The sequence below is a fragment of the Entelurus aequoreus genome, linkage group LG22, assembly GCF_033978785.1.
Source record: "Entelurus aequoreus isolate RoL-2023_Sb linkage group LG22, RoL_Eaeq_v1.1, whole genome shotgun sequence".
NCBI classification, from domain to species: Eukaryota; Metazoa; Chordata; class Actinopteri; order Syngnathiformes; family Syngnathidae; genus Entelurus; species Entelurus aequoreus.
This window is the reverse complement of record NC_084752.1, coordinates 22,876,193-22,894,421: the sequence shown is the minus strand read 5'-3', so window position 1 is coordinate 22,894,421 and position 18,229 is coordinate 22,876,193. Positions and strand designations below refer to the sequence as shown.

At 36.9% G+C, this 18,229-nt stretch overlaps 2 protein-coding genes across 6 annotated transcripts in view; both read left to right on the top strand.

Moving 5' to 3' along the window:
• LOC133639637 (adhesion G protein-coupled receptor E5) overlaps nt 1-4,903 on the top strand; it is a 75,971-nt gene extending 71,068 nt beyond the window's left edge. For all 4 annotated transcript variants that reach the window (XM_062033124.1, XM_062033122.1, XM_062033123.1 and 1 more), the window contains one exon: nt 44-4,903. In XM_062033124.1, coding sequence (XP_061889108.1) covers nt 44-85 — 42 coding nt within the window. In that variant the 3' untranslated portion in view covers nt 86-4,903. The remainder of the gene's footprint in view (nt 1-43) is intronic.
• A 3,510-nt stretch (nt 4,904-8,413) lies between these two features.
• Nucleotides 8,414-18,229, top strand: part of LOC133639256 (long-chain fatty acid transport protein 1-like) — a 40,435-nt gene continuing 30,619 nt past the window's right edge. The window contains exons 1-3 of one of the 2 annotated variants that reach the window (XM_062032442.1): nt 8,414-8,474; nt 8,543-8,721; nt 8,798-8,930. In XM_062032442.1, the coding sequence (XP_061888426.1) occupies nt 8,549-8,721; nt 8,798-8,930 (306 nt within the window). In that variant the 5' untranslated portion in view covers nt 8,414-8,474; nt 8,543-8,548. Of the gene's footprint in view, nt 8,722-8,797; nt 8,931-18,229 lie in introns of both variants that reach the window. The other variant, XM_062032441.1, reaches the window with a different exon arrangement.

Sequence of the window (18,229 nt, the reverse complement as noted above, 5' to 3'; positions counted from 1 at the left end):
TCAAACACTAGCTTCTATTTGTAATTTTCTTTTTGTCTTTTAGGGTTCTCGGAGTGGGCAGAACACTGGAGAATCACAAATATGAGTATCTCCCTGTATAAGTTGTAAATAATTGATACACCTTAATTGAGCCGAGTCATCCTGATGGTGCATTCAGGTACCAAGATAGTGTTTGCCATGTCATGAAGTTAAATTCAGAGTGGCCAATGCAGCCAAACCACCAGTAGACGTAGGATTATGAAGAATTTCATCTTGAACATATCTTTATCATCATATAAGCTATATTACGTAGTGCGGTATTGACTATTTATTAAGTACAGACATCATAGATTTTATCATAGGATACTTTTCCTAGTACAACAATGGGTAATATCTTAAGGGTCCCTTAGAGAAGATAGCCTCCCTGCACTGTATCGAACCATACGAGTTGATTTCATTGTGGACAAAACATAATTTATAACATGCCTCAAGTGTGGTGATCACACAACTCCACGAGGTATCAAACAAAATACGTATCTTGAATCACTTTTGGCTCATTTTGGGGATGGGCCGAACACCACTTTTTCATATCCATTACCGACGGCCGCCATGGACGATACTGCACAGTCTACCGAGTCAAATTCCTTGTGTGGTAAACGAACTTGGCCAAAAAAGCCGATTCTAATTCCGCTGCTTTTTGTATCTGCTGATACTGATACCAATCCAATACCTTCTTTTCTCATTGCAATGTTATCAAACTAGATTTGAATGCAAGTATTTTGGTCAAAATACATGTTTAAAAACACCATGTTCAAACTGGGCAACAAATATATCTAATTATTCTGTTGGATTGTTTGATATTTGCTACAGTAGTACCTCAACTTATGAATGAATCAGAATTAATTTAAGTTGCCCCCCAAAACAACACGATTTTAACATGTAACATGCCTTTTAAAAATAAAAACAATCTTTTAAGTAAGAAATATTGGTAACACTTTAGTATGGGGAACATATTCACCATTAATTAGTTGCTTATTAACATGCAAATTAGTAACATATTGGCTCTTAATTAGTCACTATTAAGTACTTATTAATGCCTTATTCTGCATGGCCTTATTATACAACCAGTAAGCCATTAACTAAGAGTCTTCCCTCAATAACCTCAGAAGTATTGCTTATTAGTAACCCTAACCCTTATACTTTATGTTCCCCTTGTGTCCAAATAACTCTAAATTAAGTATGTGTTACTTTAATAAGCAACTAATTAATGGTGAATATGTTCCCTATACTAAAGTGTTACTGAAATATTGTATATAAACTATACAAGAGAATGTACTACTAACAACTACAGTAGTTTTATTAAGTAAATCATACAACATTTACCTAGGAGAGTGGACTTCTACGGTATCTCCTTCCAGCTGCTTCTTAGTCAAACACACCATCAGCAGATGGCATTTACACTCATTCTGTTCCTGTAAGGTGCAGACTATCAGTGATACGCTCGAACTTCGCTGTCAAGTGTTTGATGTTTTTTTCTTTAATTCAATGAATATCATCAACTTCACTGTCCTTCACGTTCACTTTTTTTTCCCAATTTTCGGAAAACAAAGTTATGTTGATCTCAAGCTATAAGCTAATGCTAGCGAGTAAGATCAGATGTTTTGGGCGGATCTTACGGGCGTCACTGTGACATTTGCTACACCAGCTCAAGGCGGGAATGCTTGTCACGCAAATTTTTGCTTGCAACTTGAAGCATAACAACAAGCCGCTTGAAAACTCTTATTTTAAAACACTCTTAAGCTGGGGCACTCTTAGATTGAGGTACCTCTGCATTACATATTAATTATCTTTAGATTGATTTTTATCAATTCAATTTCCCACAACATGATTCAAATCATGCACCTCAGCTTCTGCTGCTTAAACTGAACAAAGCTTTTAGTAGCATTTTTTAATGGTTGTCAGACACAGCAGTACCATTCAATAAAAGTGACTAAAGTAAAACATATTTGCAAAAGTTAAATCTGAGGCAAAGGACAAAGGAATTTGAATTCCAGTGAACTGAAATACCTTACATTTAAAAGGGCCTATACTTGAATAACAATAACACAGCAAAATAAAGCGAGGCGAGTTTATTTATAGAGCACAACTTGTACACAAAAATTAGAAGAAGGCAAAAATAATCATTAAAATAATCGTAATTCAAATTAAAATCAGGAAATAAAATCATCATAAAACAATCATAATTGAAAAAATACAATTATTTCAGTTGTCATATGCACAATAAATACCGTATTTTTCGGACTATAAGTCGCTCCATACATCGCACTGGCCGAAAATGCATAATAAAGAAGGGAAAAAACATATATAAATCGCACTGGAGTATAAGTCGCATTTTTTGGGGACATTTATTTGATAAAACCCAACACCAAGAATAGACATTTGAAAGGCAATTTAAAATGAATAAAGAATAGTGAACAACAGGCTAAATAAGTGCACGTTATATGACGCATAAATAACCAACTGAGAACGTGCCTGGTATGTTAACGTAACATATTATGGTAAGAGTCATTCAAATAACTATAACAAATAGAACATGCTATACGTTTACCAAACAATCTGTCACTCCTAATCGCTAAATCCCATGAAATCTTATACGTCTAGTCTCTTACGTGAATGAGCTAAATAATGTTATTTGATATTTTACGGTAATGTGTTAATAATTTCACACATAAGTCGCTCCTGAGTATAAGTCGCACCCCCCGCCAAACTATGAAAAAAACTGCGACTTATAGTCCGAAAAATACGGTAGAAGATTTTCCAACCTGGATTTGAACTTTGCCAATGTTGAGGCCTGTCTCACAACTGCAGGGAGACTATTGTAGATTTTAGGAGCATAAAACTGAAATGCAGCCTCACCATGCTTGGTCTTAACTCGGCACCAGCAGGAGACCACTCCCTGAGGTTCTCAGAGGCCCAGATGGTTCATATGGTTCTGACATGTCAGAGATGTACTTTGGCACTAGACCAGGGAAATACTTGTACACAAGGAGAGCTGTTTTAAAGTATATTCTCTGAGCAACCAGAAGCCAGTGCAGTGACCTAAGCACTGGACTAACATGGTCGTATTTCCTGGTTCTAGTCAGGACTCGAGCAGCAGCATTTGGATGTACTGTAGCCTCCTAACGGCTCGTTTAGAGAGCCCAGTTAGAAGACAATTATAGTAGTCAAACCTGCTGGAGACAAAGGCATGGATTAATCCTTCTAAGTCTGATTTAGACATTATTCCTCTGATTTTGGCAATGTTTCAGTTGATTATAAGCTGCTGATGGTATTGACTTAATGTGGCTGTTAAGAAGGTGCTGCAGTGTTGACCGTAACTTCAATCATTATTGTTTATAAACTTACAATTAGTAGCATATCCACTTCAAAATATACAATAGGACACAGTTTTTGCCCAGTATCGGACCATCCCTATAGTTATTTTGCTAGGAGTACACTTTCTATATGTGTGCATTATCGTTACTTAAAGGGGTTGACTGAAACAAATGAGGCCCAAAAAGATACTTTGGGAGTTTGAAAAGTGTTTATCTGTGCACATTCCTGTGATCAAAATGTGTTTGTGGATTAAAACCCCAAGTTAACGTTCGTTTTTTGTAAAAGCTGCTCTCCGCTTTGCGTCAAAGTTACTGCAAGGTTTCAATCTTTGGAGAAATATACCTTAAATCGTATTGTCGCACTTTTCTTTTTTTTTCTTTTTCTCCAGAAACAAGCTTCATTGTTTGCATTTTGTGACTTGAAAACGCTCTTCTTCCTATAGAACAGTCGACTTGATGTGAAGTAATTTATAGAGCTGAATCCTACAGTAGGATGTCAGTGTCCCACTAGAAGACGACAAGGACAATGTTTTGGTGTAAAAGTCCTGTATGTTTGTTTACATTTCAATCTTGTCATGCCGTCTTTGACAATATAACTGTTCTTTAGTACGAAGTTTAGCTGCATTTATTTTCTAGAATTCTTTTATGTGGTTTTTTTTGGCATCTGGTGAATGTAATATTTTGACTATTGACTAGTGAAGGTATATAAACATATTTTTCTACTTTGTTGTTTTTCTACTGTTTTCTTGAAAGATTATGCACCAGATATTTTATTAAAGTTTCTATCATTACACTGGACTCTGGCTGACTTAAGACACTATGTACAATGTGCAAAGATAATCGTGCACAGTTTTGATTGACACTGTCCCAGCTGATTTGAAAGTAAATCAGCAACAAGTCAATTCCAATACTTATTCTTATTCTTAATCCCTAGTCACGAGCCTGGCCTAAAAAAAGTTTACCACCTGGATTTGCTGCAGTTGGTCAGGTCTAGCTTCAGCAATGGTATGTGTCCAAAGAATGAGGTCATCTGGTTATCCGACCTTCCATAAATTTTCTACCGCTTGTCCCTTTCGGGGTTGCTGGAGCCTATCCCAGCTACAATCGGGCGGAAGGCGGGGTACACCCTGGACAAGTCGCCACCCCATCGCAGGGCCAACACAGATAGACAGACAACATTCACAAAAACAATTAACACACTAATTTAGTGTTGCCAATCAACCTATCCCCAGGTGCATGTCTTTGGAGGTGGGAGGAAGCCGGAGTGCCCGGAGGGACCTCGAGACCGGGGATCGAACCCAGGACCTTTTTATTGTGAGCACAAGCACTAACCTCTGTTTCATGTTTGCTGGCATCTTGCCATTTTGAGGACAATGTGATTAAATCAGATCAATGACCCTTAAAAGTTCATCCGGTTATGACCAGGTTATTTATTAACAATGTATTTTTTCTTATTTATATAGCAATTTTCAAGAAGCCGTTATTTATCCTCTCCACGGTCACACTTAATCTAAAATAAAGACTGAATATTACAGCAGGGGTGTTTTTTTTCATTGAACTGACCTGAACCCAATAGAACACCTTTGGGATGAACTAGAACGGAGACTGAGAGCCAGGCCTTCTCGACCAACATCAGTGTGTGACCTCACCAATGCGCTTTTGGAAGAATGGTGGAAAATTCCTATAAACACACTCCGCAACCTTGTGGACAGCCTTCCCAGAAGAGTTGAAGCTGTAATAGCTGCAAAAAGGTGGACTGACATCACATTGAACCCTATGGGTTAGGAATGGGATGGCACTTCAAGTTCATATGTGAGTCAAGGCAGGTGGCCAAATACTTTTGGCAATATAGTGTATATATATAATTTTAGTTTTTTGCTCAAATGTTTCAAATTATTGCAGTCCTATAAAGAAAATGATCAAACATGTAATGTTTGTTTTTTTAAATCTTTCCCCGCTTGAAGGCGTTTCGAGGTCACATTTAGTAAAATAACTCATATTAAGCAAATGTATACTAATTGAAAACTGACATTTCATCAAAAGGGGTTAAAATTAAAATAAAAACATTACATGTTTTATATTTTTGTTTTGGGCTGAAGTTTATTGAGATTTGAGCATTATTTCTTTTTGAATTATTTTTTTTACTCTAAATTGTGTTTGTCTTTGTGGTATTGTGGATTAACTCCCATGTTGTCATGACCGGCAGCCTCAGGTCTTATCCTGTGTTGCTTTTGCTTTTATTCTTCCCTACGCCTGTGTTTAGCTCTTGTCTATCGCTCCTATTTTGGTTCCTTTTTCGTGGGTGTCGTCCTGCTGTGACATGACCACTTATTGAGCCCTGTTCCCCTTACCAGCCTTCATTTATTGAGTAGTGTACCCACCTGCTGTCTACACTAAAACCTTATATCCCCGGTCTCGCCATTCGCTCGGCGCGGGTCCATTGTTCGCTATGCTCATATAGCTTTTCCATGCTTACAGTTAGCTTTAAGCTTTAAACTTCATGTGCACTTAATGTGTGCTTCCCTGTGATGCAACCCTGTTTTTGTATTTTTGCCCTGTCATGGGATTAAAAGACACATTAATACCATGCCATGTCAAAACGTGACACATGTATCGTAGACCAGCGAAAGAATTGGACATTGACGTTTCAGAACTTTCTTAAGAAAAAGCTGGACCATAAGGCGCACAGGCGCACTACCGATGGTCTATTCAGATCTATTTTCATACAAAAGGCGCACTGGATTATAAGGCACATTAAAGGGGTCATACTATGATTTTTTTTTTTTTTTTACATTTAAAACACTTCTTTGTGGTCTACAAAACATGTAATGGTGGTTATTTGGTCAAAATGTTGCAAAGATTATGTTTTACAGATCATCTTCAAGTCATTTTTTGACCATCGCTTCAGGATTTGCTGTTTTGTGGGTGGTCTTATTTACGTGGCTCACCTTCAACAGCTTCTTACTGGTCATTTTTAGCGCTTCCATAGCGGATCTACGGACAAATATAAATTAGAACTGTGCGCTACTTTATATTAGAAATGACAACAGCGGAGGATGAATGCCCCACAACAAGAGGACATAGAAAAGGAAGGACCTTACTAACTACGGCGCAGACTACAATGGCGGACACAAGCACGTTTTTGAGATTAATGCAGATCCCAAATACATATCAGCAGGTACAAATAGGTAACAAAAGTTGGTTGTGCATAATATTGCGAAACAAAACACCAGATAATATATCTCCTAATAGGTGCCATTTTGGGGTGCTTATACACAGACTATAATAATATCCGTATGTTGAAGCACAGTACGTCTGACTACTGTAGCCTTAATGCTCTGCGTTCCATCAAGCGGTGTGGATTTGTATCTTACCATAGTCGTACTAAAACATTCTGACAGATTTTTGAGCGCCGCGTGTAATGTTCTATTGTCTCAATGAAACATCAAAGCAGGGATCTCCAAACTTTTTGACTCGGGTGGCCACATCGAGTTAAAACATTTTGGACCAGGGACTGGGCTGTGTTATATATATATATATATATATATATATATATATATATATATATATATATATATATATATATATATATATATATATATATATATATATATATATATATATATATATATATATATATATATATATACTCCCGTTCAAAAGTTTGGGGTCACATTGAAATGCCCTTATTTTTGAAGGAAAAGCACTGTACTTTTCAATGAAGATAACTTTAAACTAATCTTAACTTTAAAGAAATACACTCTATACATTGCTAATGTGGTAAATGACTATTCTAGCTGCAAATGTCTGGTTTTTGGTGCAATATCTACATAGGTGTATAGAGGCCCATTTCCAGAAACTATCACTCCAGTGTTCTAATGGTACAATGTGTTTGCTCATTGGCTCAGAAGGCTAATTGATGATTAGAAAACCCTTGTGCAATCATGTTCACACATCTGAAAACAGTTTAGCTCGTTACAGAAGCTACAAAACTGACCTTCCTTTGAGCAGATTGAGTTTCTGGAGCATCACATTTGTGGGGTCAATTAAACGCTCAAAATGGCCAGAAAAAGAGAACTTTCATCTGAAACTCGACAGTCTATTCTTGTTCTTAGAAATGAAGGCTATTCCACAAAATTATTTGGGTGACCCCAAACTTTTGAACGGTAGTGTATGTTTTTAGACAACATGATTTGCCTGAGCAGCTAGGAAACCCCGAGAGTAACAAGCGGTAAAAAATGTATTAGAAAGGACAGATTAAAAAAATAAAATAAAATAAAAAACGAAAAAACAATTATAATTATTTATTTTTTTAACTTGGGACTTTCGGCGGTCTGGATTTTGGGGGTCCCCTGCATCAAAGTTTTGGTGTTGCTTACTTACAGGTACTTGCTAGCGTTATTTGTTGAACAGGCGTCAACCTGCAGTCCACAAGTATCGCTTATGTCTGACTGCCATCTACTGGTCACACTTATCATTAGACCAGGTACCGAATAAAATTGCTTCGAGGTCGGTAAGCACAAGCAAAAATATTAGGTGATTTTTGAGAAAATTAAGTGCGCCTTATGGATGGAGTAACACAAAAAGTATTATGGCCAAAAATACAGCAAATGGTTACTAAAAGGACAAAAACGTCAGCCTTTTTCTTCTGAGGGTAAACAAAATACTTGTTTTTGCTTTTAAAAAATCGTCATTAGAATACAATCAGAAGACATGGAGAACATGGCAATAGTACCAAGTGTCGTTTATGTTTGCATAGCAAAGTTCATTATTACCTAACAGAAAATTGCATAATGTAAATTACAGTATTTGCCCAACTATTTAGTTCCATGTCACAATGACTTCTTAAAAAATACTTTTGCATGCTAAAAGTGTGTAGACTGAGATGTATTATAATCTGTACGGTGAATGGGATGTAGGAGAACATGGGAACGTAAGAGTTGTTGACATAACCGAGACTTACGTTGCTGTGAGGCCAATGAATGCCGCTGAGGGCAGAGCTGCAGTGACGTAAGAGTTGTTGCTCCAACCTGCTCGTCCCTCACATTTCTGCTCAGACAAGTACGCCGTCTGACTGCAAAGCTTGACTTGTCCGGAGTCCCGCGTGTCACTTTCACCCAGGTGAGCATCTTCTCACCTCCAGATAACAAGCCTGCGCTGTGTGAGTGACATCCAACATGGCCGTGCAGGTCAACATGTGTCCCATGAGCGCTGTCATTGGCTGCTTCACTGTGATGGGGGCTCTCCTGCTGCTGCTGCCCTCCAACTGGATCAGCACCGTCTTGGCGCTGCTGGGACTCTGCCTGTTCTGTGGAGGCTCCTGGAAGTTCATCTTCGTGGCTCTGTGCACCTGCAAACGGGACTTTTTGTAAGACGGCGTCTTTTTCTCCCACTTTCTCTGCTGGATCAGTTTGCTCATATTCCTGCTTGGTTCTGCCTGACAGATGTCTGCTGGTTTTATTGCGAGTGAGGTTGGCCATGTACCAAAACGCAAGGAGGACCATACCCGCCTTGTTTGCCAAGATGGCAGCACGGCACCCGGACAAGCCTGCCCTCATCTACGAGCCCACAGGAGAGGTGAGCTACACTTATAATGTGTAATATTTAAATTGATCAAAAATACTACCGCATAGGGTTGACCCGATACCAATATTTTGGCACTGGTACCGGTACCAAAATGTATTTAGATACTTTTCAAAATAAAGGGCACCACAAAAAATTTCATTATTGGCTTCATTTCAATAAAAAAATCTTACGGTACATTAAATATGTATTGTTATTGCAATCGATGAACAATTTTGTCCTTAAATAAAAATAGTGAACATTCTAGACCAGTGGTTCTTAACCTTGTTGGAGGTACCGAACCCCACCCGTTTAATATGCGCATTCACCGAACCCTTCTTTAGTGAAAAATAAAATGTTGTTTTTTTAAAATTCAAGACAAAGTTATATGTTTTTGGTAACACTTTACTATGGGGAACATATTCTAAGTAACAAAGACTTAATTTAGAGTTATTTGGACACTATGGGAACATATTGTAAGTAATAAAGACTTAATTTAGAGTTATTTGGACACTAGGCGAACATATTGTAAGTAATAAAGACTTAATTTAGAGTTATTTGGTCAGGGTTAGGGTCAGGGTTAGAGGGTTAGAGTTATAATAAGGCCATGCCGAATAAGGCATTAATAAGTACTTAATAATGACTAGATAAGAGCCAATATGTTACTAATTTGCATGTTAATAAGCAACTAATTAATGGTGAATATGTTCCCCATACTAAAGTTTTACCATGTTTTTTTTACTGGTGCACAAAATGAACCGTGCATGAACATCACCTTGTTAGAGGAACAAAACCAACACAGTGCATAAACTCACAACAAATTACACACCTGCAAATAAGTCAGCTGTTGCCGTATCCGTAATACGCCGATAGGGAGAAGTTTGTATTTACACGATGAGTCGGGTGTGTCTTGACCTCCGCCGAACCCCTGAATCCGACTCACCGAACCCCTAGGGTTCGATCGAACCCAGGTTAAGAACCACTGTTCTAGACAACTTATCTTTTAGTAGTAAGTAAACAAAGGCTCCTAATTTAGCTGCTGACATATGCAGTAACATATTGTGTCATTTTCCATTCTATTATTTTCTCAAAATTATGAGGGACAAGCGGTAGAAAATTGATTATTAGTCTACTTGTTCATTTACTGTTAATATCTGCTTTGCTAACTGTGCATTTGAGCTGTGTGCTTGGTATTTTTATGTATTTTATGTATTTTTATCTATTTATCTATGTTCTTATGTGTTATTATGAATTTGCACTAAATTAGTTTTGCTTACAATTTTGTTGTACAATGTACAATGACAATAAAAATATATTCTATTCTATTCTATTCTATTATTACTTTCTCTTTTAACATGTTTATTAGTTTAGTTTATTATTTCTTAGGTCAGTGATCAACAAAATAAACAAACAGTTGTACATAAACAAACAGTTGTACATTCATAAATTGAAAATGTTGCAAACCGAAAGGGTTTAGGCTGAAGTTGAACACTTATTGCGCCAAACCCCATAAACAATGTCAAATACAAGATGAGCTTCCTAAAAATAGGACATTTCCTTTGCACAACATATTATAAACACACCTTGTACACAACATAAACACTGTTCAATTATATACACAGTAAAGACCTGTGAAATATCCTTGTACACGTGTTAGTTAAACCTTTGTACCAATGATATACTATATACAAACAATTATACTTCCATTATTATTTATATACCACATTTAGTTTGTAATTAACATTGATCATAGTATTAACTACTGTGTTGATTCAAGAGTGACATTGTTCTTAAAGTGTTTTTTAAACGTGTGATGATGTATGTTCTATCTACACTTCTGTTAAAATGCAATAAACACTTATCCTTCCGATACCAAGTAGTTACAGGATCATACTTTGTTCATATTCAAAGTCCTCATGTGTCCAGGGACATATTTCCTGAGTCAGGTAATAAAAATAAAAATAAAATAAAAAATATTGATGTAAACATTGTGGTATTGACTAGATACGCTCTTGTACTTGGTATCATTACAGTGGATGTCAGGTGTAGATCCACCCATGGCATTTGTTTACATTGAGGAGCGCTAGCTTGCTGTTAGCGGTGAGCTATTGTATCCTCCTACGGCAGGGGTGTCAAACACGTTTTCATTGAGGGCCACATCGCAGTTATGGTTGCCCTCAGAGGGCCACTTCTAACAATTAACAGTATATTTGTTTATATAAGCTGCAAATATTTTGTATTTTATTTTACTTTAAAAACTGGCAGCTCAGCCAGTAAAAGCAGTGTGTTTTTTTTTTTTTTACAGCATATACAAAAATTTAATAAATGGAAAAACAATACCACTGTTTTTAGCGGTAAAATTCAAGCAACAGAGCTGCCAGTTTTTTTGTTTGTTTTTTTTACCGTAAAATCTTGTTGTCTTAATGTTTTTTTTGTTTCTTTTTTAATGTTTTAATGTCTTATTGTAAACGGGAAAAAACAGTACCAAAGTTGATTTTACGGTAAAAAACTCAGTCGGCGGAATTTAATCGTAAAATCTATTGTCAATTTTACAGTCCACAATTTGATTGATCATTTGTTTTGAAATCATAAGTCAAGCAGATATTTAATTACAGTATTTGTCTTTATTTTTAAAAAAAATATTTTGATAATATTGAATTTTAAAAGATAGGCAACTGCATGCAGTACATGATTTTTAATGTCAAAAGGGAAAGAACAAATATATTTAGTAAGAAAAGATTAAGCATTTTATTAACGCATATTTTTATTTTCAGGCTTTCGCGGGCCACATAAGTTAATGTGGGGGGCCAGACTTGGCCCCCGGGCCTTGAGTTTGACACCTGTGTCGTACGGTGTGTAGTGAAGCATGTTTAGCTATTCTTCGTCCTGCAGGGATGATACTTGTTAGAAACGTACTTTATTTGTCGCCATGGAAGCGAGGATTAGTGATTTAGAAGTAGCTAAAAAGTAGCTAAATCACTGCCGACTGCAGATGGACATTAGCCGCCAGCTCGCTAGCCATGTTTTAAAGCACCTCTTGCTGAGTGCTTAGTGTTATAGCTCCACCTTTATTAAAAATGCATCCATTCTCCCTTTTCTGTCTCCACACCGTGTCTGCTTGTAAGTACTCTGTATTAAACCAGCAATGTCACGATGTGACGACGGCATGTCGTCATGCCCGTAAAAAAAGAAAAAATAGTGTACCGGTATTTTTTAGAATCAGTATAGTACCGTTTTTAGTTCATTAGTATTGCGGTACTTTATTAGTATCTGTATACCGTACAACCCTACTACCGTATTTTCCGGGTTATAGAGCGAAACAGTATTTAAGCCACACCCACCAAATTTTAAATAAATAAATATTTTTTACATATATTAGCAGCACCGTACTATAAGACGCAGATATATACTGGTACAGAGGATTTTGTAAACACGGCAGTAAAAAAGCTGACCAAACAAAACAGAAGACATCGATTTGGACCCACTAGCTGCCGAAGCTAGCTCTCCAATCAGCTAAAGAGACTCAATAACTCCACGGTGAAGTTTTGGTGAATTAACGAAACTGAAACAATACAAAAAGAATGCGGTTGTAAGTTAATAATACTAACACAGACACCTGTAAACGTGTTAGCATGTTTGCTAATGCTAACGACGCTAGCTTGTTTATATTATGCATGAAAACACTCCTACAGACATCACACATGTGACGGTATAGTAAGTATGTATTGTTTTAGTTGTATTGTAAAACTTACAAACACGGCTTGGAGTGATGAATGAAGACTATCCTTTCGAGCAGAAACGCTATGGACAAATACTTCCAGTTCAAGAAACAAAACAGGAAATGTATTTCCAACCGCAGCACCCGCAGTCGAGCAAACTCGTCCAAAAGATGGCACCATAAAAAACAGCACACCTTTTCAGTGTCTCTCTCGGTGTTGAAAACAAAACATTATGGCCGTTAGCAGAGAAAAATGCATACATTAGCCGCACCGTTTTATAAGCTGCAGGGTTCAAAGCGTTGGAACAAAGTAGATACAGTATGTCACAATCTCTATAGTTTGTTTTTTGGAATGATGTTGCTAATCTATTATTTACTTTATTATTTAAGCCGTATTTAATCTACCTTTTTACCAATGTATGTGTTTTAATTGGCCATTGGGGGAATTGTAATTGAGCTCTATGAAATCTGCCTAGCAACAAAAACATGCGACAAAAAAAAATTAGCAAATGTTATCTACAGTCAGCTCAAGACCCCACACAACCTGCTACCATGTAACGACAGCTTTTTTATTTTTATTTTTTACATACATTCCATTATATGGTATACATAAAGTGACGACATTGCTCCTTTGCCTAATCTTCGGCACAATGTATTTTTTACTTTCTCTGTTCCATTTGTTGACACTTAAACGTCATGCCCACACGGTCATCTAGTCAAGGCTAAGCCAACTCATATCGGCTCACAATTTCATCCTTTTAGAAAAACAATTCCTTAAAAGGGAACTGCACCTTTTCATTATACTGTATGACACAAGAACCCACTGCAAAAAGAGCTGACAGAATATAAAATAGAAAGAGTAGATTTTAAGTGGGGAAAAATACTAAAAAGTAGTGAAATTATCTGTACATGCATCTAGTTAATTTTATTTGATAAGACATCTATCATGATCCCTTGCCCAGATCATGTTTGTTTAGTTTTAGACTCCCTCAGTTCCTGTTTTGTGCACCCTTGGGTTTGTTTTTGTTGCCATGGGTGCAAATTAGTTTCACCTGCCTCTGATTAGTGATCAGGACGCTCACCTGCTCCCGGGCACTAATCAGAGACCTACTTATTCCTGTTTTTCGCCACAAACTGTCTGGCTTTCTTGTTTGCACTACGCAACAGTTACAACTGGACTTTTTTAGAGCACGGCTTAAAACTCACCTTTTTACCACAGATGACTTTTAATTTATGTTTTCATTGTGAGTCTTAAATGTTTAGTTTAGATTCCTTTGTGTGTCTCAGTCTCTGTTTCTGTTTTTTGTTTCTCCACTCCGGCTGCGCCCCGGGCTGATGTAACAGTTGGTTGGGGGGCGCATAATAAATGAAAATAACATAACATAACAACATAACAACGTTTAGTTTTTGATTCCTATGCCTGTCTTTTCCTATGCTTTGCTTCCCATGCTATCGGATCGCTTGTTTTGTTTATCTGCATTTACTGCATGATTTATGGACAATAAATAATTTCCTTACCTGCACCTTGCCTCCGGAGTTCCGTCTGCATCTTGGGAGAACGATCCACGCAGTAAAATGCGACCCTGTGGTTACAACATCCTAAATTAAGACTTGTAAATCCAGAAATTAGCAGGACTTTTAAGATAGAAATAAGTATTTTATTTTGAAAACAAGCATTATTCAACTTGCAATTCCTAAATTAGGAATCCTTCAAATGTTGCGGAGTCTTTAAACGAGAGTTTCTTTGTGGGGAAAATCAAAATATCTCATTTGAATGATTATTTTCTCAATTAAAAAAAAAAAAGTTAAACTAAAACATACAACATGATTACAATATAGATTTAGATGTAAAGTCAATGACTAAAAACAAGTAAACAGCTCGTGAAACTAGGGACATTTCCAGAAATAAAATGTTAAATCTGGACAAGTGGCAAATAATTTGCAGTGCCCGCATGTCTTTCTCTTTTATTTGTGTTGTAAATAGTGAAAAACTGCAAGTAAGAGGCGGCCAACAATGCAGGTAATGGGGATGCGATCCAGTCAGCCAATACAGCCCACTTAAAAATCATCCAAAAACCTTCTACACAGTTTTATATACATGTTGTAAATATGTATGTATTGTAGTAACATGCGCATTATTGATAACATTTAATATTTACAGTATTTTTGTCAACTTCTTTCTTGGGAGTATAGCTTCGCGGTTGCCATGCGCTCTGTGAACTCAATGTCAACAACAGCAACAACATAGAGAGCACTTTATGTGTTTGCTACCACTAACTACAGACTTTGTAAGAGCCTTGGAGCATTATCATGTAGTATTATTGCGAAACTTTTTAAATAATGCCAACGGACGGGATGGTTGTATATTTCAGCACTTGTGCTAAATTCAGAATAATCCTCACTTCTCTGATAAAAAAATGCTTTCTAGTGGTTTTGCGATCGTCTTGTGCTGCGTTCCAGTAGTTGAGAGCCATAGAGTATCAAGTTGGTAGCATGCGGATCTTCTATTACTATTTAGAACGCACAGAAAAGATGATGACGATCCGCAAAATTCTAATAAATTTGCTGTTCCCCTTTAAAGTAAATTAAAATTAGTCTCGGACCATTTCCTGTGCAACTCAAGCTCGCCACAACATGATTCGGTTTTACCCACTTCATCTGGACAGTATGGGGGGGATGCCTGTAAAGGACCCACATTTGAGACATATGCTGTATCCTGACCTTGTTTTTTACCCCCTCATCCTTGCGGCGCTCCCTAGAGAATGTCACTTGAGACAACTGCCCATGTGGCCCGCAGCTGAAAGTGCCACCGTCTACATTGCTGCGTCTGCTGAATATACTTAGGTCCAGAAATATTCGGTGATAATGATTTTTTGATGGATTTAAAAAAATAAAAAAACAAATACTACTTGCATTCTGTACTTGCAGAGTACCTACATTCATAATAATGAAATAACCTTTTTTTTTTTAAAGGGGCTGTAAACCAAAAACATACTCTAAGTGTTTGGCCACCTGCCTTGACTCACATATGAACTTGAAGTGCCATCCCATTCCTAACCCATAGGGCCCAATATGATGTCGGTCCACCTTTTGCAGCTATTACAGCTGCAACTCTTCTGGGAAGGCTGTCCACAAGGTTGCGGAGTTTGTTTATAGGAATTTTCGACCATTCTTCCAAAAGCGCATTGGGGAGGTCACACACTGATGTTGGTGGAGAAGGCCTGGCTCTCAGTCTCCTTTCTAATTCATCCCAAAGGTGTTCTATCGGGTTCAGGTCAGGACTCTGTGCAGGCCAGTCAAGTTCATCCACACCAGACTCTGTCATCCATGTCTTTATGCACGGGTGCACAGTCATGTTGGAAGAGGAAGGGCCCCGCTCCAAACTGTTCCCACAAGGTTGGGAGCATGGAATTGTCCAAAATGTTTTGGTATCCTGGAGCATTCAAAGTTCCTTTCACTTGAACTAAGGGGCCAAGCCCAACTCCTGAAAAACAACCCCACACCATAATTCCTCCTCCACCAAATTTCACACTGGGCACAATGCAGTCCGAAATGTACCATTCTCCTGGCAAACTCCAAACCCAGACTCGCCCATCAGAAATTTCACGACTGGATTTTTTTCACGGTTGGCATCCTATGACAGTTCCAAGCTGGAAATCACTGAGAGCGGCCCATTCTTTCACAAATGTTTGTAGAAACAGTCTCCATGCCTAAGTGCTTGATTTTATACACCTGTGGCCGGGCTAAGTGATTTATTTATTTATTTACATTTATTGATTAGGAAACCTGATTCTGATCATTTGGATGGGTGGCCAAATACTTTTGGCAATATAGTGTATAACAAGAAAGTCTATATTTTTAGGGAGTGTGCGCTCACACACAAAAGCAGTCCCAGAGACAACAACAAACAGTCTCTTTAACATTTGGATACTTTGTTGTCATCGAGTTCATGAAGTCTGGAGGCCCTCACTTTCACTTGATGATTGTTTATGGCTCTGTCATTGCCGTAACTTAACAAGATTTTGAATCAAGAATCAATACTTAGATCAATAGATGAATGGAATGGATGGTAAATATACTTTGTCTAAGGTTATAGATGTGGTGTTTTCTTGTGACTTTGAGGTTGTTTACTCAATGTAAAGTGCTTTTTACAAATAAAATCTATTATTGTTATTATTATTATTTATAAAAAAATCAGAAGAGCAGATATAGTTTAGTACTGTAATTGTGCACTAAATGTTATAATAGTAGAAATGTGTACGATTTTTGTGAAAACATAACAGTACAGGCCAAAAGTTTGTACACACCTTCTCATTTCATGACTATTTACATTGTAGATTGTCACTGAAGGCATCAAAACTATGACACCTGGGAAGTGAAAACCCTTGTCACTCTTGAAGCTCATTGAGAGAATGCCAAGAGCGTGCAAAGCAGTAATCAGAGCAAAGGGTGGCTATTTTGAAGAAACTAGAATATAAAACATGCTTTCAGTTATTTCACCTTTTTTTGTTAAGTACATAACTCCACATGTGTTCATTCATAGTTTTGATGCCTTCAGTGACAATCTACAATGTAAATAGTCATGAAAATAAAGAAAACACATAGAAATGAGAAGGTGTGTCCTAACTTTTGGCCTGTACTGTATGTGATCGCTGATTAATGCTGATTAATAATCGAATGTTGGTCTCAAATGTAGATTCTCTCTGGCTGACACTATTTTCCGTCCCCCGGCTGAAAAGCTAACTGCTGATTATGTGTCTCCATACACACTGTCTTAAGTTAATAATAATAATAATCACCTACTTTACAGAAAATAAACTCCATGTCTTAATCTCTTGGGTATCATTATCAAGTATCAAGTAAGTTGTTCAATCTCTATATAAATGACATTTGTAAAGTTACAAAAGATTTAAAGTTAGTATTATTCACGGATGATACAACAGCGTTTTGTTCAGGAGAGAACACACAGAAGCTAATACAAATAATAACAGAAGAAATGAACAAATTAAAAAGATGGTTTGACAAAAACAGGCTATCCTCAAACCTCTGTAAAAGTAAAATAATGCTATTTGGTAACAGTAGAAGAGAAAGTCAAACACAAATACAAATAGACGGAGTAAAAATTGAAAGAGTAAATGAAACCAAATTTCTAGGTATAATGATTGATGGTAAATTGAACTGGAAATCTAATGTAAAAAATATACAACATAAAGTAGCAAGAAACTCGTCAATAATGAATAAAGCAAAACATGTTCTAGACCAAAAATCACTTCATAATCTCTACTGCTCGCTGGTGTTACCATATCTGAGTTATTTTGTGGAAATATGGGGAAATAACTACAAATGTACACTTCATTCATTAACGGTGTTACAAAAAAATCAGTTAGAATAATACATAATGTTGGATATAGAGAACATACAAATCCTTTAATTATTGAATCACAAATACTGAAATTCCACGACATAGTGAATTTGCAAACAGCTAAAATTATACACAAAGCAAACTATAACCTGCTACCCAAGAATATACAACAACTCTTCTCAACAAAAAAAGAGGAGAAACATAATCTTAGAGAAAAATTGTATTTAAAACATT